A 22,028-nucleotide genomic window follows, 5' to 3' on the forward strand; every position below is an offset into this window, starting at 1 on the left:
TAATTCTGTCAGAGACAGCAAAGGACTTGCAAGAGCAGTTGAATGGAATGGACAGTGTCTTGAAAGGAGGATATAAGATGAACATCAACAAAAGCAAAACAAGGATAATGGAATGTAGTCTAATTAAGTCGGGTGATGCTGAGGGAATTAGATTAGGAAATGAGGCACTTAAAGTAGTAAAGGGGTTTTGCTATTTGGGGAGCAAAATAACTGATGATGGTCGAAGTAGAGAGGATATAAAGTGTAGGCTGGCAATGGCAAGGAAAGCGTTTCTGAAGAAGAGAAATTTATTAACATCCAGTATTGATTTAAGTGTCAGGAAGTCATTTCTGAAAGTATTCGTATGGAGTGTAGCCATGTATGGAAGTGAAACATGGACGATAAATAGTTTGGACAAGAAGAGAATAGAAGCTTTCGAAATGTGGTGCTACAGAAGAATGCTGAAGATTAGATGGGTAGATCACATAACTAATGAGGAAGTATTGAATACGATTGGGGAGAAGAGAAGTTTGTGGCACAACCTGACCAGAAGAAGGGATCGGTTGGTAGAACATGTTCTGAAGCATCAAGGGATCACCAATTTAGTATTGGAGGGCAGCGTGGAGGGTAAAAATCGTAGAGGGAGACCAAGAGACGAATACACTAAGCAGATTCAGAAGGATGTAGGTTGCAGTAGGTACTGGGAGATGAAAAAGCTTGCACAGGATAGAGTAGCATGGAGAGCTGCATCAAACCAGTCTCAGGACTGAAGACCACAACAACAACAATGATCATGAGCGAGCATTCTGATTTGCAGCGAGTATGGTCAGCCAATCAGAACTGAGACGGTTCCCGCTCGTTACCTGATAGTTATACTGGAAGTGAGGGTGGAAGTAGGAAGCCGCTCGCTAGCTTTGAACGCGGACGGTCATGTTACTAGTGCAAGTCAGAATAATGTGTAAGATGAAGAATTTCTTATGGTTTGAGATATTGGTGAGCTAAGTCGACAGCAGTTGCTGTTGAGGACTGCTTGGCAAAATTTAAGAGATTTTGACTAAATCTGTCAGACAGATATTCGCGTGTGAAATATTGGCCTTCATAGTGTCCAAAAATGATTCAAATGGTTCTGAGCACTATGCGACTCAACTTCTGAGATCATCAGTCGCCTAGAACTTAGAACCAATTAAACCTATCTAACCTAAGGACATCACACACATCCATGCCCGAGGCAGGATTCGAACCTGCGACCGTAGCGGTCGCTCGGTTCCAGACTGTAGCGCCTAGAACCGCACGGCCACTCCGGCCGTCATAGTATCCACATGGCATGTTTGAGTATTCACCCACTGAGCATTTTTGGCGAGGAGTCTCTTTTTTAGAAATCCACAAGGACCAAACGTTATAACTCAAATTTGTGGTGAAATTCCCGGCGGAGGTTCGAGTCCTCCCTCGGGCATGGATGTGTGTGTTTGTCCTTAGGATAATTTAGGTTAAGTAGTGTGTAAGCTTAGGGACTGATGACCTTAGCAGTTAAGTCCCATAAGATTTCACACACATTTGAACATTTTTGGTGAAATTAATGACTGTGAAAACGTTGTTTAGTTCGGGTCTGGTTTGGACAGATTTCTGGCTGCTGTGCGTGTGAAATGTGTGTATGAGTTCTGAACTGGAAGAAAATAGCCAATAGTTAAAATGTGGACTGAATAGTACCTTTTTTTGCTATCAAGGACAAAACAAACATTTTTGTATGGAAATTTATGACATTATTTTCCAGAAGCCAATCCATTTTCTTACTGTCCGATAAAATTGAATGACAGTTTTTCTACAGAGCTTTCTTTCATAAATAGAGTTGTGCCGCCTCAGTAATTGTCGATATTATATGGTGTTTTTTATCAACGCTGATTTTACATCATCTTGTAAGTATCTACGTTGCCGATTGAAGGGACATAGAGCAGACGCCGTTCTGAGGTAGTGTGACATTACAGCCTTTATCACTGCGATTTTTAACATGTAAAAGTTTTTTTTTCTGTATTCGCGTCAGTATGTGCGAACTTTTAACATATACCAATGAATGTTGTAACCAGATATCTTTGCCGCGCTCCTGAATAGCGCAGAATATCACGATAGCTATAAACTGTTATGCGCTGCTATCGATCAGTAAAAAAAACGATGCACCTATGTTTCAAAATAACAATTGCCAATTTTTACTTCTGCAGGGAGCCGCGCCGCTCTCTAGCTGTTCTTCTGTGAATGTGTTGCGAGTCGGACGCAAAAGTATTGTGCTCCATACTGATATAATCATTTTATTGTAAATTTAAGACTTTAAGTGATTAAAAAATATATGTAGCCACCAAACAAGCGAGAATGTGTATCATGAAAATTCGCTCCACCGCCACAATGGGTGGCCATGTTAATGTAAGTTTCCGTTTCATAATATAATACTTGAAGCCTTGAAGTTTATTTAATTTCAAAGAAAATCTCTCAACCTTATTTTCATTAATTATACTTGTGATAATCTTTTCTGTTTAAAAGATTTATGCAGCTTATGATCCAGCGTGTGTTCTGTCGGAACAGGAGGCTGTCGTGACGACATCGTTATAGTATTTATTCCAAGTTCTTTCAGTTCCGTTTATATGTTCGAACAAATCCAATTAGTTGGTCCCTTAGGTTTCTTTCATGTAACTTCTATCTGTTTTCTCTGCGCGATCTTCCTCCGAAAAAAAATTTCTGTTCATTTTTTAGTAATTTTCGATATCGCGAATGAGAAAAGACAGCCGCCTCCTGCTCCGAACGGAACACCACGACTTTTCTAACGTCGGAGAGTACCGCACGAATTTTCCGCTAAAAGGTAATAGAATTTCTTAAAGCTGGATCAATTACACATGTTGCTGCTGTTCTCCGACAAATCTGGTGTGATTAATAGTAATTTATTCTGTCACGACAAAAAGAACCAATTTTATGTTTACCAAAGCAACAAAGCTTTCAAATAAATTACCAAAAAAAAAAACGTACCAGAGTAGATGAATTTTAATTTGCAGCCTGCACAGTGACAATGACGCAACGAGAATAAAATAAAAAAAAACCAAACCCAGCCCCGCCGCAATATGGCAGTAGGAAGAGAGGTAATTTGTTGAAACTACAGCGTAAGTGAAGTGAGAAACAGAAGTTCTGCTCCATACCGGTGACAATAATCTGCCCCGGCATGCTGATGCGCCGCTCCCCCGTGAGTTGGTGCACCGTCTGGCAGTAGAAGCGGGAGTACGTGTCCTCTGGCGCCGTGTCGCGCACGTGCAGCGTGCCGCCCGTCGTCGGAGTGTACCTGCAAGGGCAGGCGGTGTACTACTCCCAATGTAACTGTACAAGCAGCTTCCTTAACGATCACTGATCTAGAAAACAAACTATAACAACATTTTAAAAAGGGATTACAAAATAGTCTCGACTGCAAAAACGTTTATTTCGAAGGTAATCGGGTTCTATCAGTGTTTGGCCATCCTCAAACCCTCATACCATGATGGTGGGCGGTGACAGTGAATGGAGCGGGTGTTGTGACGCCCCAGCCGGCAGACTCTTTTTCACACTACTGGCCATTAAAATTGCTACACCACGAAGTTGACGTGCTACAGACGTGAAATTTAACCGACAGGAAGATGATGCTGTGATATGCAAATGATTAGCTTTTCAGATCATTCACGCAAGGTTGGCGCCGGTGGCGACACCTACAACGTGCTGACATGAGAAAGTTTCCAACCGATTTCTCATACACAAACAGCAGTTGACCGGCGTTGCCTGGTGAAACGTTGTTGTGAAGCCTCGTGTAAGGAGGAGAAATGCGTACCATCACGTTTCCGACTTTGATAAAGGTCGGATTGTAGCCTACCGTGATTGCTGTTTATCGTATCGTGACATTGCTGCTCGCGTTGGTCGAGATCCAATGACTGTTAGCAGAAAATGGAATCAGTGGGTTCAGCAGGGTAATACGGAATGCCGTGCTGGATCCCAACGGCGTCGTATCACTAGCAGTTGAGATGACAGTTAACAGCATGGCTGTGACGTATCGTGCAGCCACGTCTCAATCCCTGAGTCAACAGATGGGGACGTTTGCAAGGCAACAACCATCTGCACGAACAGTTCGACGACGTTTGTAGCAGCATGGACAATCAGCTCGGAGAGCATGGCTGCGGTTACCCTTGACGCTGCATCACAGACAGGAGCGCCTGCGATGGTGTACTCAACGATGAACCTGGGTGCACGAATGGGAAAACGTCATTTTTTCGGATGAATCCAGGTTATGTTTACAGCATCATGATGGAAACATCCGTGTTTGGCGACATCGCGGTGAACGCACATTGGAACCGTGTATTCGTCATCGGCATACGGGCGTATCACCCGGCGTGATTGTATGGGGTGCCATCGGTTACACGTCTCGGTCACCTCTTGTTCGCATTGTCGGCACTTTGAACAGTGGACGTTACATTTCAGATGGGTTACGACCCGTGACTACCCTTCATTCGATCCCTACGAAACCCTACATTTCAGCAGGATAATGCACGACCGCATGTTGCAGGTCCCCTTTCGGGCCTTTCTGGATACAGAAAATGTTCGTCTGTCGCCTTGCCCATCACATTCTCCGGATCTCTCACCAATTCAAAACGTCTGGTCAATGGTGGGCGAGCAACTGGGTTGTCACAATAAGCCAGTCACTACTCTTGATGAACTGTGGTATCGTGTTGAAGCTGCATGGGCAGTTGTATCTGTGCACGCCATCCAAGCTCTGATTGACTCAATGCCCAGGCGTATCAAGGCCGTTATTACGGCCAGAGGTGGTTGTTCTGGGTACTGATTTTTCAGGATCTATGAATCCAAATTGCATGAAAATGTAATCATATGTCAGTTCTAGTATAATATATTTGTCCAATGAATACCCGTTTACCATCTGCATTTCTTCTTGGTGTAGCAATTTTAATGGCCAGTAGTGTAATCCATTTTGAAAGTACTTCTAGCTAGACCACTGTTTCTCCACGAGAAATGTTCTCAAAAATCACAGACTATACCAATACTTATTAAAGAAATTCTGTATTTGGAGTCTCTACCTGGAAAGTTTCCTCGGAACAATACGGACTGTCTTTTTATCCTATGGAGATGACTTGGATAACATGCATGTCCTAGCTCCATCCTAATGATGGATGTTCTGTGCAGCATGCTCAGATTTAACTTAAACATCCACGGTTTTCTTGGGGTGACAGGTTGATCTTGGGCATAAAATATTCCTCTATCCGTCTGTGTAGTGGTTCATCAGGAAGACAACGTTTATTGATTAAACGAATGAGGTCAGTATAAACTGGTATTGGTACAGTAGTGTTATTAGCACCAAAACAAAATGCAAGCGAGCCAAATGTGGTTGTTGTTGTTGTGGTCTTCAGTCCTGAGACTGGTTTGATGCAGCTCTCCATGCTACTCTATCCTGTGCAAGCTTTTTCATCTCCCAGTACCTACTGCAACCTACATCCTTCTGAATCTGCTTAGTGTATTCATCTGTTGGTCTCCCTCTACGATTTTTACCCTCCACGCTGCCCTCCAATACTAAATTGGTGATCCCTTGAAGCCTCAGAACATGTCCTACCAACCGATCCGTTCTTCTGGTCAAGTTGTGCCACAAACTTCTCTTCTCCCCAATCCTATTCAATACTTCCTCATTAGTTATGTGATCTACCCATCTAATCTTCAGCATTCTTCTGTAGCACCACATTTCGAAAGCTTCTATTCTCTTCTTGTCCAAACTATTTATCGTCCATGTTTCACTTCCATACATGGCTACACTCCATACGAATACTTTCAGAAATGACTTCCTGACACTTAAATCAATACTGGATGTTAACAAATTTCTCTTCTTCAAATGTCGTAAAAAATATAAAACGCTATCTCAAATTTTTAAAGCTAGAGCCACATTAGTCTCATAATTATTTGAAACAGAAGATAGAAATTACGCTTAGCTGCTTTGCCAATGATTTCCCTTGTCCTACTAAACAGGAAATCAATCAACTAAAGTCTGTTGCGGTGGAAAGACCGCGCTACGGACGCTAGAAAACTGTGGGTACTCTCGCTGGAGCGGTTTCCAAGGTTTTATCAGTTGCAGCTTGAAGTCCGTTGCCTTTAGCGAAACATTCGACATGTATCCTTAGTAGGGAAGATTTGCGTTTCATAACCACAGTATCTGTCAACTAATTGCCCTCCATAACCAATTCTACTAATACCCTGCAGGATACCACACTTTATCTTGCTTTTAGCGAAGAGGTAGTGTTGTTTACTTTGTTCTGTATTATCTGGAACATGTAGACAGATTTACCACCGACAGGAAGCCACAGAGGAAATGAACTTCAGCCCCTGATCACTTTTCTTCTGCTTCACTATTTTGAGCGTTAAAAGTAATACTGAATACAGTGCTAGTGAAAACAGTGAAACAACGATCCCTGAAGAAAGGACAGGGGAGAACAACAAAATAGCGAAGGTTCAAATGGTTCAAATGGCTCTGAGCACTATGGGACTTAACATCTGAGGTCATCAGTCCCCTAGAACTTAGAACTACTGAAACCTAACTAACCTAAGGACATCACACACATCCATTCCCGAGGCAGGATTCGAACCTGCGACCGTAGCGGTCGCGCGGTTCCAGACTGGAACGGTGGCAGCGGTATCTACAACATAGTTAGACATTTACATGCGCCAGCCTCAGGTCCTTCGATTGCTGCTATGGTTGAATTTCATATCGTCTTACAGAACGAGGTGGGGCAATGGTTACGGTACTGAGGGAGGAGTTCGAATTCCCGTCCGGCCACTATCCAGGTATATGTTTTATGTGATTTCCCTAAAACCCTTAAGGCAAATGTTAGGGCGGTTCCTTTCAATAACATAAGACCCATTTCATTGTGCAATCCGGGCTTACGTTCAATCTGTAGTGCCGTCGTTGTCTACGGGACGTTAATTCTTAATTTTCCCCCTTCCTTTAGAATCACTGTTGCGTCCATTGTAGTAAGGTTCAACAATCACATAGGTAAAAGAGACAAGTGAAGTGTTCATCTCTCGATCAGGGTGGCACTTTGCTGTGTTACGTTGTTGTCTGAGACAGGGTGCTCAGTGCAGATGAGAAGTGGACCAGTAATACTGTCATTTCATAGTCAGAATTCTTCTTCTTCCCTAATAGGGAATACAGACATATAACGGATGAAGTTTATTTACTGAACGATCACCTAAATGTAGCAGTTCTGAAATGAACTGGTTTACTGTTGTTTCTCGCCTTGTTCTGTGTTCAGAACAATTTATTCTACTGGCATAATCTGATTAATTACAGTGCTCCCACATGTTTACTTTCTCTCATGCTTCGTAATTTTATTTTATTTATCTGATTGTGAACAACTGATAACATCAACGTAACTTCACATATCTAATTACTGTATTTCGGAATTATAATTTTTATTTGTACTTCTGCCTCATTGTAGTGTTAGAATATCACATTTTAATGAATATCCATTCTAGTAATTGTAAGGAATTTTTAATAGTTTATATGTGTCGGCTGGATCTTGTAACGTGAATGCCTGCAGTGTTTAATGATCAGATCAACATGTCAAAACACGATTGTCGACGAGTTATACTTTGCAAAAACATTATGCTGGATAGTCAACATAGAATAATCAACATCTCGATACAATGTGTGTAGAGTACCTGTTTCATAAAAATGCCTATGAACTGCAGCGAATGCTCGCATTTCCGGTGAAAGTCGGGTGTTAATGTTTCCCGAGTGTATCGACAGAGCCGGCCAGTGTGGGCGAGCGGTTCTAGGCGCTACAGTCTGGAACCGAGGGACCGCTACGGCCGCAGGTTCGAATCCTGCCTCGGGCATGGATGTGTGTGATGTCCTTAGGTTAGTTAGGTTTAAGTAGTTCTAAGTTCTAGGGGACTGATGACCTTAGAAGTTGTGTCCCATAGTGCTCAGAGCTATTTAAACCATTTGTATCGACAGATCGCAACTGAGGCATTAAATAGTTTCACCAGAGAATAGGTACCAGTTTACACAAACTGCCTGGTTGTAGTGTGGGGTGACTAGCATTCAGGGAACCATCTCTTCGCTTTAACGGCTAAAAACTGATTTCTGCAAGAGTGGTGAGGATAAGCGCTCACACAGACTAGGAACGCTGCCTTAGGGGAACACAGGGATCGTCTCGTAACAAAATCTTTTAAATATATTTTTCAACCTCGGATTACACAAATGATGTCATTTCTTAGCGAGTTATCATCAAAATATCTGTTCATAAATAAATAAAAAGGAGTAAAGTAAAATACTAAGAAATTAAGTTACAAAATCAAACTAGCTATCCCATGCAGTTGGATAAATACAACTGAACGGACCAGGAGTGTCCTGACAATATTTTGTATTACTGGATACTGAAAACTAGGCAAACGCAAGAGCAGGAAATACAAATGGGGAATAGTACTTTAGATTACCAGCGCCTCACCTCGCTGGTTCATTTGTACAGCTGAAGAGGTTATGGGGTGTACTCACAGTACTGTATGAAAGTACTGTTTACATTTTGTTGCAGCCTACCATGTTCTGAATTTGTGTCTGTAAGAGGGATGGAAATAATTTAACTATGCAAAGTGACCTCATTAATTTAATTAAAACAGTCCGTCTATTGCTCTTATATTTTTGTGAAGGATTAGTAATTTTATTAGATAACTTAAGTGAAACAGTAATATCACAGAACAAAACACAGTCAATATGAAGTTAAGAGGTTTACAAAGGTAAGCATAATCATTTTGTGGTGTTGCAGTTCTTCTTGTTATGTCCGTGCTTGCTACGAAAATAGGATGAGGAATTGCGTTATTTTTCTATTTTATAACTTACAAGATGCTATTGGACAGTTATTTTGGTAGCTATTATGCTACACAATCTACAACTTCTCATGGTTTTGATACTGTGGTGCTCTCTCTTATGTTGTTGGCGAAGTGAATAGGCTGATTTCGTAACCTATGGTCACTTTACAACAACATATGAGATAGCACCACAATATCAAAACCATGAGGAGTTGTAGATTGTGTAGCAGAATAGCTACAAAAATAAGTCTCCAATAGCATTGTGTAAGTTAGAAAATAAATAATAACCCACTGAAGATAGCATAAAAAGTGCTGAAACGTGTCTAGGTGAAAGAAAACAGAAAAAAGGTGTCTTGCATAAGGCAGAATTCCTCGTCCTATAAAGCTAAGCATATTTTTGGTTGTAATCAAAGTTGCTGCATTCAAGCGCTGAGTGGAGAAATAGGGCCAAAACTTTACAGCTATTCTGTGGTTAATCAATTATATTTGAAACCATTTTGACAATTGAACATTGTACCACCTCGGGATTCGAATCCAACCTCTTACTTATCGCGAGCAGTCGCCTTAACCAATCAGGCCAATCCAGTACGCTTCGAGAACCGACCCAAACATAAAGTAACAGGTATGTTTGCTTCCTATTACTTCCAACATATTCCCTGAGAGAACCACTCGTTGTAGTGTTCGGAGGGAAACATAAGTAACACTGAAGTTTTGAGCCAGTCCTGGAGGTTCGGTTGCATGGCGTCTGTTCACAGTTAGCAAGATACCTGGGTTCGTTTGCCGGCTGGCGTAATTTTTCAGCTATATCGACAGATGAATAATATCGGCGTAACTCCGATAGTTAACTGATTTATTTGCTTTTAACGTACACTAAATGTTTTCTGTTGATATATACTCCAACATATTCGCTATTTTTAACAGCATTTTTTGAATGACACTTGGACGAGCTCTGTAGTTCTGAATGGGGTTTTAGCGAAAAAGGAGTCAGCCCGCATCTCGTGGTCGTGCGGTAGCGTTCTCGCTTCCCACGACCGGGTTCCCGGGTTCGATTCCCGGCGGGGTCAGGGATTTTCTCTGCCTCGTGATGGCTGGGTGTTATGTGCTGTCCTTAGGTTAGTTAGGTTTAAGTAGTTCTAAGTTCTAGGGGACTGATGACCATAGTTGTTAAGTCCCATAGTGCTCAGAGCCATTTGAACCATTTGAAAATGGAGTCATCCTTAAGCGAGAAACCTTTTAGCAAAGGGTCATTTGAATCATTTGATTATTCCTAAGCACATCTAACATAAACATTAGAGAGTTTTAACAAAAAGTGAATGATAAATTGTTGATACCATGTACACAAGGCCGTAAGGTTTCCCATGAAACCCAGAGTAACTCCTATCTCACTCGACAAGAATTGTAAACTCTGTTGAAAATAGACCATCAGGAGCGACTGTGTTACAGAAGGTGGACGCCCTGATACCGACTGGAGATCAGCTGCAGCTGAACCTCACCTGCCGCCGGGGTGAAGTGCCGATCTGCCGAGCAGGGGTTCGTCCTTGAGCCAGCTGGTGACGGTGAGTAGGCCGCGGACCTGCGCCGGGATGTTGCACGTCAGCACCGCCACGTTGCCGCGGATGCAGAACACGTTGTGCACCTGCAGCTGGTACCCCTGCGACACGTCTGGAAAAGCGTCGTAAACAGATTCGTTAAGCTACGGTGCCGTTGGGAAAACGAAGGTAGGATAGAAATACGATAACTAACACAATCCTACAGTGCACTGTACCATTTATTATACAGCCAGAAAACCTTGATTATTAAATAAGCAAAGTCGTGATGTCCAGAAATCTGTTGTCCTTAGAACAGGATATTTGCTCAACAATGTGTCAGAGAAAAGCAGCTGTTTGTTTAAACTTTCTGAAGAAATAAACCGTTGGGTCTGAGGCATGGAATTGATTTTTTATTTTGGATGTGTAAAACGAGACTCATGTGACCATAGTAGCAAGCGTGGTATCCCTCTACCACACAGAAGGCTCTCGATGTGCCATAATACATTGAAATAACTGTGAGTTGTGAGGGAGAACTTCAGACTCCTCTCCTCCCTACGTACAAGTGAAAAAATTTCATGTGCGAAGTCCGCTCGAGTTTTCTGCCTGAAAGACGCTAGACCAGGACGAAGAGAGAGAGAGAGAGAACGTGGTGTAGGAAAGAGTGGAATCAATGAAAAATCGAAAACACAACAAGACAAAGCTGTTTTTACCAAGTGGATAGTGAGCGCTAGCATAGTGCTGTAGGGGCACTATCTTTCTGGAAATTCCCTGATGAGTACCCAAAGTTGTCAGTGCCTCCTTATGACACGTTATATGAACGACAACAATCGAGAAAAACGTTAATATTAAAATAGGATCTACTAACAGACTGCCGAGAGAGTTTATACTAGCGCCTGCAGAAAAGTAATGCGCCCGGATTTTTTATGTGAAAACTGCTAAAGCTTTCAAAATAAAACAAACGTTACTAACATTGCGCATCTTTATTAATCATGTCTACAAATTTACTTCTCAACCAAGTCTCCGTGGGGACGACCACATTTCTGCCAACGGGAGACTTATTTGTTGATACCATCATTGTAGAATGGTGAACTTCATTGACGGACTCACAACCTCACGTCTGCTTTTATCGCTTCATCACTATCAAAGTAAAGTCATCGAAGGTATTCTCTAAGTTTTGGGACCGGATAAAAATCGGATGGAGCCAAGTCGGAATTGTAAGGAAGATGATCGATGGCAGTGAACCCAAGGCGTCAGATTGTTGCAGATGTCTCAGCGCTTGTTGGGTTCTGGTGTTGTCATACTGAAGGAGAGGGTGCCCCACGTGTGGGCGAACTCTTCGAATTCGAAACTCGATTACAGCACACTATTTCTTACACACCAACACACTTACCTTACACACCACCATGTTACACGCGTCAATTAGGAGCTCTCTAACAGCAGAGGGCTGCAAATACTCATGCATAAAGGGTAAAGATATGGAATGTTAATAACATTTGTTTTTTTAATAAGCTGTAAGAGATTTCACATAAAAATTCGGAGGCATTACTTTTCAGTACTTTCGTAATTATGTTTGCAGAAGATACAGCGACGATCAGTTGTAATTTTCATTCAGTCAAACGGTTTCACTGATTTTAGAGACGCGCTCTCACACATCAATACATGATGCATAATGATTCATGTTGTGACTGGCAATTCGCAATTTTTCACAAACACAACTTTTATTGTTGTAAGTTCACAAGGTTGATGACAGAACAACAAAACTAAAGGTAACAATAACGATGCCAGTAAAAGTGTCCTAATTGAAGCAAACAAAAGTTCTCTTCTAACTTTCAACAAAGGTTCGTGGTAACACACACACATACTAGTAACAGTCCAATTCAGAGCGAAGACGTGATCTTCAACGGTCGCAGTACACGAGGTCGGCATCCGGCGTGAATTGAACTTCGGGGCTGGCAAATCAGGTTTTGGCGTAGTGATACTTCCTGCAGGCCGTGCCTCGCGCTCCCCCTGCAGGAAGTAGTGCTCGGAATGTCTGTTTTCATTATCTTGGATGTAAATAGCCGGTGTTTACCATGGTGCTTTTGGTACGCCTTGGGCATAGACAACCTCGTCCTCTGTGGTGTAATATGGGTTGCCGGCCCTCAGGGGCTACCTTGGCTCCGGTATAGCAACTCATAATACTGCGAATAAGGCGTTGTAAGATTTATTGCGGTGCAATAAGGATTCCAGTTTTGTACTGTTGAGAACTTCCGTCACATGGAACTGAGGTCCGTACGCGTTACGAGAAAAACCGCACGTATCGTTGCAGATTACAAATCCTAAGGACTGCAGCCTTCACGGTACACGTAGACAACGTATGCAGCACATCTAGTCACTCCTATGAGAATACTAGTGCCGCCGCATCGGCACCTTTCAACAATTTTGATAGAGTTGTAACGCGTTAGGTCGAAGGAAGGATGGAAGATTAGGATTTAACGTCCCTTAGACACAGACGTCATTACAGATGGTTTCAGGCCGAGTCATGTTGACGGCAAGGATCGGTCTCAAGGCACCACGCTGTCCACTTACAATGAACAAGGCACCACATTCATCGTGTCATGCGGCGTCTTTGTGTGAGACGAATGCATCTGACAGAGCATCGAGTTTGAGCAGCAGCTGCTGAAACGCGACGGCACCCAAATTGAAGGGCGATATGTCGACAGCAGTGAGTTTAATAACCGAGACAGGTTATGTACTGGTCGGCATATTGATTCACTTCAGAAAAGATAGGTACCGTTGTCCACCTCTCCTGTGCTACCGTTGAATATTTCCTCCTTCCAGAAACCTTCAACATAAGAGTGAAAAGATGCTAGTGTAGTACAGGGTGGGGCTACCCATACGTATTCACTGTAAGAGTGCTACTTTCCTAAGTCTCATACTGTGTGTGCTCAGGTCACAGACAGAGCAAAATATTCAAGGTGTCTCCGTACACAGATTGTTGCGTTCATATTAAGCGTTCTCGCACTCGGCGTACGAGGTACAGCACAAGTTTTTTTTTGAAGAGCTCCTTGATTTCATTCGTGATATTACCCTCCTAAAGGATATTGAAGAATATTGTTGATACTGTTCAGATCATAATGTGTGATGTTTTTATAATTATCGCAAGCAGTAAAATTAATGCAATTTCTACATCGAAGATTAGAAAAATTACATCAATTAAAAAATATTGAAGGGAGAAAGGGAGTCTAGCAGTAGTGTGACCCACAAAATTGTACCATGATGAGAAATGTTCTCGTGAACCTCGGAGATTCTTTAATCAATGGACTACAGGGTGCTTACAATGAAAGGAGTACGCTCTGCGCAGTGCATGCTACAGAGAAGTTGTGTGGTGACTCTCAAGGGTCATGTTCCGTTTCTTCTGCTTGACTGAAATGGAAGATGGTATCGTAGTTGATATCAATTCAGTAGCCATGACTGAGCGTGCTCGGCAGTGTTTGCATCGAACTGTTGGTTGTTGCCTTGCACATAAGAGGTGTAGGGTAAGGACCAGTTGAATTATTAAATATGATAATTTTTTGCTGGCAGACGGAACAAACTGGTAATATGACGGGTGAAGCTTATCATCAAACATACAGGGAAGCACTGTACACGTAATTATAGACCTCATGAGTAAACTACTTTCAAGTTGCATGGAAAATAATCACAACATCTAATGAACTGATACTAGGGTATAATGGGAATATGTGACTTATAGATTGCGGCTATTAAAGACCGTTGTAACTCCCAAACGAGTACATTCTTTTAAAGTCAACACGGACTGAGCAGCAAAAGAGCGCATTGATAGTCGGAGATAAGAAGGCTTATTTGACTGAATGAATCTTTCATTGTCCAATGAAGCGGCTTGGTAAACTAAAACTGAACTTCACTGTTCAGACAGGTTTTTCGCCATTTTCCCAATAATTTTAGTATTGGTTGACATTGATAATCGAAGTATTATTCTAACACTGAGTAATTAGAACACATACTAGAAGTCCTAATTATGAAAATTAAGATTTTGAAATTATAATTACACTGCGGTATTTTGCTTGCAACACATTTCCCTTCTATTTCTGTGCTGACACACATTAACGAATATTCTAAGTATTCGACATCTGTTATTTTCTCCCAAAACAGTCAGCTACAAATCACACTGCCATTGTGACTGAGTAACCCATATGGTAACGAACCGAGAAACACAAAGCGATGTAACAGAAGTGGGTTCAGAAAAAGAAAGCAAAATAGTGGCATCTTTTCCACAATTTTCGTTTCCTTCACTGACGATAAAAGTTATGCTCTTGATTCACAGTAAATGTATTCTTCATGAAACTCACGAAAAAGACATGGCGCCATCTTTAAGGAATATGCGATACATTTTCTGAGGTGATTTTATGAACTTTCCCTAGCTTCATAGTGTGCCTGAAGTTCCGTCATTTTCGCCATACTAGTAACTGAACCAGGACTCTCACAGGCCACATTTCTTCCCCCTTTCATAGCGTACGCTAAGTTCGGTCATCATCATTGTACCAGTAACTCAACTAGGATTCTCATAGGCCACATTTGTTCCGCCTTTCTGTTCTGTTTGATAAATGCTTTGGTTAGCAAATACGCTGTGTCAGTATACAAAGTGCATAAAATCTTTTGCAACGTCTGAGATGCAGGACCTGTCACAATTAGACAGCACCTTACGGGAAAATTCTGCCGAAAGTGAACCATTACTTTATCACTTTGTCACGATCGTGATGTAATAGCGTACAACTGAGCCACAAGTCATAGACGTAACTAGGTCACAGCACACCAACAGCTACGGGCATCGACCTACCGGCACAGCAGCAGGGAGACTGCCACACAGGAGTCCCAAGTGCCAACGACATGGGGTGTTGAACAAACTTCACTACCGAATGAGAACAGATGGACCTCAATCACCGACCCAGTTCCAGACATTTCCGTGCTATACAGAAACGCAGCCCCTTCTGCGACGTCAGCGCAGCATTTAAATCCGTGGGTGCACGGCGTCATGAATGTCGAACAGCTGGGCACTGCTGCTGCACCAAGTATGTGTCGGTCACAGCCTCGGAGCAACGCAATAGCGATGCCGCAGCTGTCAACACCGCCGCTGGGCTCGGAGCCAACAAACGCCGCCTGATTGCCCTGGCCCTCGCAACCAGCACCCTGCTACCGTCTCCTCGGGAGCGCTCGCCAACGTATCTGCCGCGAATGCCGGACATTTGCCACGCCGGACATTTGCCACACTTGCCCCTTCGCCAGGTAGCGATCCCTCAGGTAAGGGACGCCCTTCCTCGACCTACTTCTGTCCGCTATCAAACCGCCGTCTCCACATCTTACTCGATACAATCAGTACGTATGGCACGTTCTTCTTCGACATCTTGGCCAAATACAGCGCTTCTTTTCCGAAATCGAAATATTTATAACTTTTGGGAAACTAAAGCAATACCGACTATTATGTCAGTATGTAATTAGTTCTGCCAAGTATAATATAGATCCCTCTGCCTGTACGGTAGCTTCCTTTCACGCTTACTGATTGCGATAGAAACAGTCCATCGCCATGGAAGCAACAAGAAAGGAACGATACAAAGAGAATGCGAATGTACACTAATCATTTCTTTTTGATCACTGCATTTGTGCCTACTTTAATTACTACAACTGCATGTCCAAAGGACAATAAGGAAAGAAAAAATGTGTATGTGAATGTGAGAAAAGAAAAACGACATACTCCATATTAATTTACTCTCTAAAATTCGATGTATCTTGCGGCGAAACATTAGTTAATAAAGTGTAGCGGGACAATGTTCAAAGCATGACTGAAAATACGTTCACTAAATAGAGATAAGAACATCTGTGACTGACATGTCATCTAAAGTCGACGTACAATTTTAAAATGTTAGAAATAAGGAAATGAAGTAATACAGAATGCTATGCTTATAACGTACGTTGTTGTTATACACTGTTTAGCTCTGGTATTTACAGGGTCACAGAGAAAGAATCCTAGGTTTTGGAGGGAAAAGCCGTAATTGTAATGATCTGCACTACAACAGAAACAAGAAGCACAAGTTAAGGAAAAATAATGTAATGTGTGTTCCAGCTCACAATTGACATTGAAGCAGATAGCTACTGTGACTTAGTATTGGCAGAGGCTATATTCGACAACCGGAAGAAATTAATTACTGGCTCCTTTTACCGACCTCCGGCCTCAGATGAAACAGTTGCTGAACAGTTCAAAGAAAACTTGAGTCTCATCACAAATAGGTACCCTACTCATAAAGTTGGCAGTGACTTCAATCTACATTTTCAGACCCTATTGTAGATAGAAAACAACTTCCGTAATTGTTCTAAATGCTTTTTTTAATTATTTTGAACAATTGGTTCACGAGGCCATTCAAATTGTAAATAACTTACGAAAACACACTTGACCCCTTAGCCACAAATAATTCTGAGCATCTCGACGGATACGGTAATTAGTGAACATACAGTCGTAGCGAGGCTCAGTTCCGTAACAAAGAAATTCACAAAAAGTAAACGCGAAATATGTCTATTTATAAAAGCAACTAAAAATTTGGTAAACGTCTTTCTAAGAGACAGTCTCCAATACTTCCAAACAATGTAAGTGAAGATCATATGTGGCTTAAGTTCAAAGAAATAGTATCAACAACACTCGAGAGATTCATACCAAATAAATTAATAAGAGGCGGAACTGATCCCCCATGGTACACAAAACACGAAAGAAAGTTGCTGTAGGAACACCGAAAAAGGCAAGTATAATTTAGACGAATGCAAAATATCCAAGGTTGGCGAAGTTTTACTGAGGCTCGAAATTTGGTACGGATTTCAATGCGAGATGCATTTAATAGTTTCCACAACGAAACTCTCTCTATAAATGTGGCGGAAAATCCAAAGAGATTCTGGTTCTATGTTAAGTAAATCAGCGGAAAGGCTCAGTAAGCGATGTGGAGGAGGAGGAGGGGGAGACAAGGGACCCAACCCTTCGGAGCAGGTAAAATCGTGGCAAATGTCCGGCGTGGCAAAAGTCTGCACACCTCTGCTGCCCCTCCCGGTCGGAGGCATGAACGGACGACCACCCAACTCCAGCCCGCCTGCCCACTAGCCGTGCGCCGCTGCTCTCCAGCCTTCGGTCCGGAGTTTGACTCTGGGTGCGCTGCCACCTGCCGCAACACTAGAAGACATAGCAGAGCTGCGTCCAGTGCCCTGCTCCCGCCACTGAGTACGGATGGCGGTTATCGCTGATAAATCCGGTTTCTGGTTTTACCGGTTTCATCTCCGGTTTAAGCTGTCTCCAAAAACCGTTGAAAGTAACCAGCTTATGAAATAAACGATTTTCGGATTTTTAATTACTTTTATTCCCAACAATAAACGTACACACTGAACAAAGATGGAAAAATGTAAGACTCTCTCAGCCTTTTGCATTATAAGTGTTGTGTCTAGGCAAGACAGCCTAGACACAATGCGAGGAAGCCGAAAGGCACGCGCTTAGCTCACGCAGGCAAGAGATAGGTCTGTCAGGATACGTAATGAATGCTATAAAGAAAAGTACGTAGCTTCTGGAATACTTAACTTTAATCCATCCTTGTGGTACATCTGGAGATTGTGGCGATAAAAGTGAGACTCTTTAGATACAAGCTATCTAAGGCTAATGGCGCCTTGCTAGGTCGTAGCGATGGACTTAGCTGAAGGCTATTCTACTGCTCGGCAAATGAGCGAGGCTTCGTCAGTGTGCATCGCTAGCTACGTCGTCTGTACAACTGGGCGAGTGCTAGTACGTCTTTCTAGACCTGCCGTGTGGTGGCGCTCGGTCTGCGATCACTGAAAGTGGCGACACGCGGGTCCGACATGTACTAATGGACCGCGGCCAATTTAAAGCTACCACCTAGCAAGTGTGGTGTCTGGCGGTGACACCACAATAAGTTTCAAGACACATAAATAAAAACATCAACTCAGATAGGCAAATATAAAGGAAGACTTAGTCCGTACACGGTTCGCTGCAATTCTCTAAAAGTAATGAGGGGTTGAATACCACAGAAAATTAACCACTATTCTCCCACGACACTAATTTTTTAAATCCTTCCTCGAAAATCATTTTGTAATCGAAGATCATACCAATATTTGGGCACTACGAATAGTCAGTGTTAGGGGATGAAAACTGAGCTTGGAGAATATTTTTTGTGTCGTGTTAAGTTTTATTTTTACAAGGACTCCAAACAGATAAAGACATGTTACGTAGACACATGCAGAAGATCAGCTACTTTCTACTTTTACTGTAAATTATGTGTGAACTGTTAACTTTTTACTTTATTACTGTTGCCATAACTTCCTTTCTGTTCTTGTTATTTCATAGAAATGGAAGAAAATAAGGTTTAGTCTAAATGTTGTAGCCGGACACGGTGGCCAAACGGTTCTAGACTCTTCAGTCCGGAAGCGTGCGACCGCTACGGTCGCAGGTTCGAATCCTGCCTCGGGCATGGATGTGTGTGATGTTCTTAGGTTAGTTAGGTTTAAGGAGTTCTGAGTTCTAGGGGACTGATGACCTAAGATGTTAAGTCCCATAGTTCTCAGAGCCGTTTGAACGATCCTTTGTAAACGTTGTAGCGTTCTTATTCTTTATTTACTTCGAATGAAAATCTAGTTTTATGATCAAATACATATCTCTAGTTTTTAGTTGTAATTTGAATGCAATTAATTTTTTGCTGACAAAACCAAAAATGCTCATTCAAAATGTTCAGATGAACAGTGTAGATAGTGACCAAAACGTAACTTTTATTAGGAGCAGCTACATGACAATAGTTTAAATTTCAGTAATGAATTATTGGAGTGACGAATATTTATTGCTGAGTCGGTTCGTAAGTAGTCGTTCTATAACAACGCTGCGAGGAGTGACCTTGTGGTTTGAGGCGTCATGTCACAGACAGCGCGGCCACTCCCGCAGGAGGTTCGAGTCCTCCCCCGGTGCATGGGTGTTTGTGTTGTTGTTAGCATAAGTTAGTTTAAGTAGTGTGTACGTCTAGGGATCGATGATCTAAGCAGTTTGGTTCAAATGGCTCTGAGCACTATGGGACTTAACATCTCAGGTCATCAGTCCCCTAGAACTTAGAACTACTTAAACCTAACTACCCTAAGGACATCACACACACCCATGCCCGTGGCAGGATTCGAACCTGCGACCGTAGCGGTCGCGCGGTTCCAGAATGAAGCGCCTAGAACCGCTCGGCCACCAGCGCCGGCAGCAGTTTGGTCCCTTAGCAATTCACACATAAAAAAATAATATATATCTTGTTGACGCATTTTATCAGAAGCAATATCACTGAGCAGCTACAGAACTTCGTTGCAAACTGGTTTTTAAAAACAGTTTTATCTAAAAACGAAAAATTTTACCTCACTGTTACTGCATATCCCTAAACGGTTTCATGCCCTGTTATTAGTAAAAAATAAAAATACCTATTACAGCTGAGACCAAACAAATACCGAAAATACCGGTTGTTCAGATATAAAATACTGACATGAGTTTTAACCTATTGGTTTCTCTCACTCCTCTCACCGAGTCAGCGCGTGTAGGCATTCCCGTGTAAGCAGCTCGCCTCCCAGTTGCGTACGAAGCGCCGGTGGGCACCTGCCTCGCTTACCGGGCCGAGCGAGTACAAATACTGCGGAACGACGACAAGCTGCGCCGGAGACGAGGGAGAACTCAGTGACTATTCAAGTTTAACAGACTAATAAAGATATGTTTGTTTGTCTGCTGCTTTCATCTCCCAGGACACTACAGGTGGGAGCAGAGCCCATCCTAACATGCACTTAGTCGGCTGCCCCTAGCCAGCAGCGGTCATTCGCATCCCCGACCGTTACGGCGACGTACCGTGACAGTGATGAGAGCAACAATTGTGCCATAGTAAAACTCCTGGAATTTATGGCTTTCAGACTAATCGCGAGCTTCCGATATAAAGGGTGTCCTAAGTAATCAGTTAAAAAAGCTGTTTTTTGTGTTGTCATCCTTGTATCCTAACTTTTCTTGAAAACTTAAATTTCCTTCCACATTACAACTATTCATTGAGTCGATTGATACATGTTTCTATCAGATCCATCCAATTATCGAATAATGCGGTGATATTCATAACCGATTCCAGCATCATTTACCATGTTCAGACTGTATACTCATAGGCGGTATTTGGTGAACAAAGCATTCACAACATATGTTGTCAGTTGTTAGGTTTTCACCCTCACGAAAAAAAATTTAATAAATTAATTTAACACGGCTACTACTAGAACTTATGTCTTCGTTTCTTTTCCCCTAAAGTAATGAAACAGTTGTCAACTCAGGGTAGCAGTTGCGTACTGTCACTCTATAATTACATTTTGCTAAAAGTATACAAATATCCTAGACGTCGTTGTATGGAGACAAGTTCAAAATTTCAGTTACTGTAATGGAGTGCTAATACTTATTGTTTGTAGGGAAATGAAGAGGTAGTGGTAGAGGTCGTGTACGATCAGACCCTTTGCTGAGAATAAAGCCATTCTTCGAATACAAATCGACAAGGAACCACCTCTTCATCGTTATATTCGTGAATTGTATAAAAACAGACGAAGATAATTTCAAATGCAAATGAAAAATTTGCATCGTCCTTGCACGTAACATGAAATGATACTATCTGTCCAGGATGAATCAGCATGGAACGTCCAGAAACAGCGATCTCAAAATTGCTCATATAACTGTATAAAATGAACTACAATAGTCGTGTAACTCGCATTGCTCATATAATTGTGTAAAATGAACTACAATAGTCGTATAACTCGCATTTAATTCATTGTGCACTTTGTACAATATATTAAGTTAGGAAATTAGCTTGTAGATCAATATAATCTGAGGAAGAGGGTAATGGTTTTATCGAATTGAAATTCATCGGTATTTAGTTAAATTAACTGTTACAATGTTAGGGTAACTCCTATAGTGAAATAGACTAACTTGAGAGTGACTTTTCCTAAATGCATGTGCTTCGCTCCATAGTAACATTTAAAGTCTGTGGAATATCAGTTTTGAGTTCAGTTTTTGATAGATTTTAGTAAATAAGTATGTTAAAATGTTCTATACTTTCGAATGATTTGAATTAAATGCATAGGTAAAAATGAAAATGCCTTGTGGCTAGGGCCTCCCGTCGGGTAGAACGTCCGCCTCATGCAAGTCTTTCTAGTTGACACCACTTCGGCGACTTTCGTGTCGATGGGGATGAAATGATGATGATAAGGGCAACACAAGATTGCAGCACTGCATTGATACCAATGGTCATCACGTCGAACACCCTCTGTAAATTAACGTTCATGCCACCTTTGTGACCATCGTTGACCTTCAAAGACCTTACTGTTACACATTACTGGATTCGTCTCGACTGCCGCTATCAGAAAATAAGTACCAAACTATAGCTTGCCATTTAAAAAAAACAAAGTTAACTTTCATATCTCTGACGCGACCCCACCTAGCGATCCCCGTTGTCCCATGCAACTTTTGTCTCACAAACTTTTCAGCTCCTATCATACTTTCGGAGTTATTCTCGGTGGCAATAGTTAGTGACTCACCCTGTAGTTTACGTACTTTTTTCATCTGTCTCATTTTCATTTGACTGC

The 22,028-nt window shown here is 42.0% G+C and overlaps 1 protein-coding gene across 1 annotated transcript in view; it reads right to left on the reverse strand.

Moving 5' to 3' along the window:
• LOC124799002 (Down syndrome cell adhesion molecule-like protein Dscam2) overlaps positions 1-22,028 on the reverse strand; it is a 126,932-nt gene that overhangs the window by 77,934 nt on the left and 26,970 nt on the right. The window contains exons 2-3 of the mRNA XM_047262538.1: positions 10,335-10,503; positions 3,156-3,295 (exon numbers count right to left, since the gene is read on the reverse strand). Of these exons, the coding sequence (XP_047118494.1) occupies positions 3,156-3,295; positions 10,335-10,503 (309 nt within the window). The remainder of the gene's footprint in view (positions 1-3,155; positions 3,296-10,334; positions 10,504-22,028) is intronic.

The sequence above is a fragment of the Schistocerca piceifrons genome, chromosome 5, assembly GCF_021461385.2.
Source record: "Schistocerca piceifrons isolate TAMUIC-IGC-003096 chromosome 5, iqSchPice1.1, whole genome shotgun sequence".
Taxonomy (NCBI): domain Eukaryota; kingdom Metazoa; phylum Arthropoda; class Insecta; order Orthoptera; family Acrididae; genus Schistocerca; species Schistocerca piceifrons.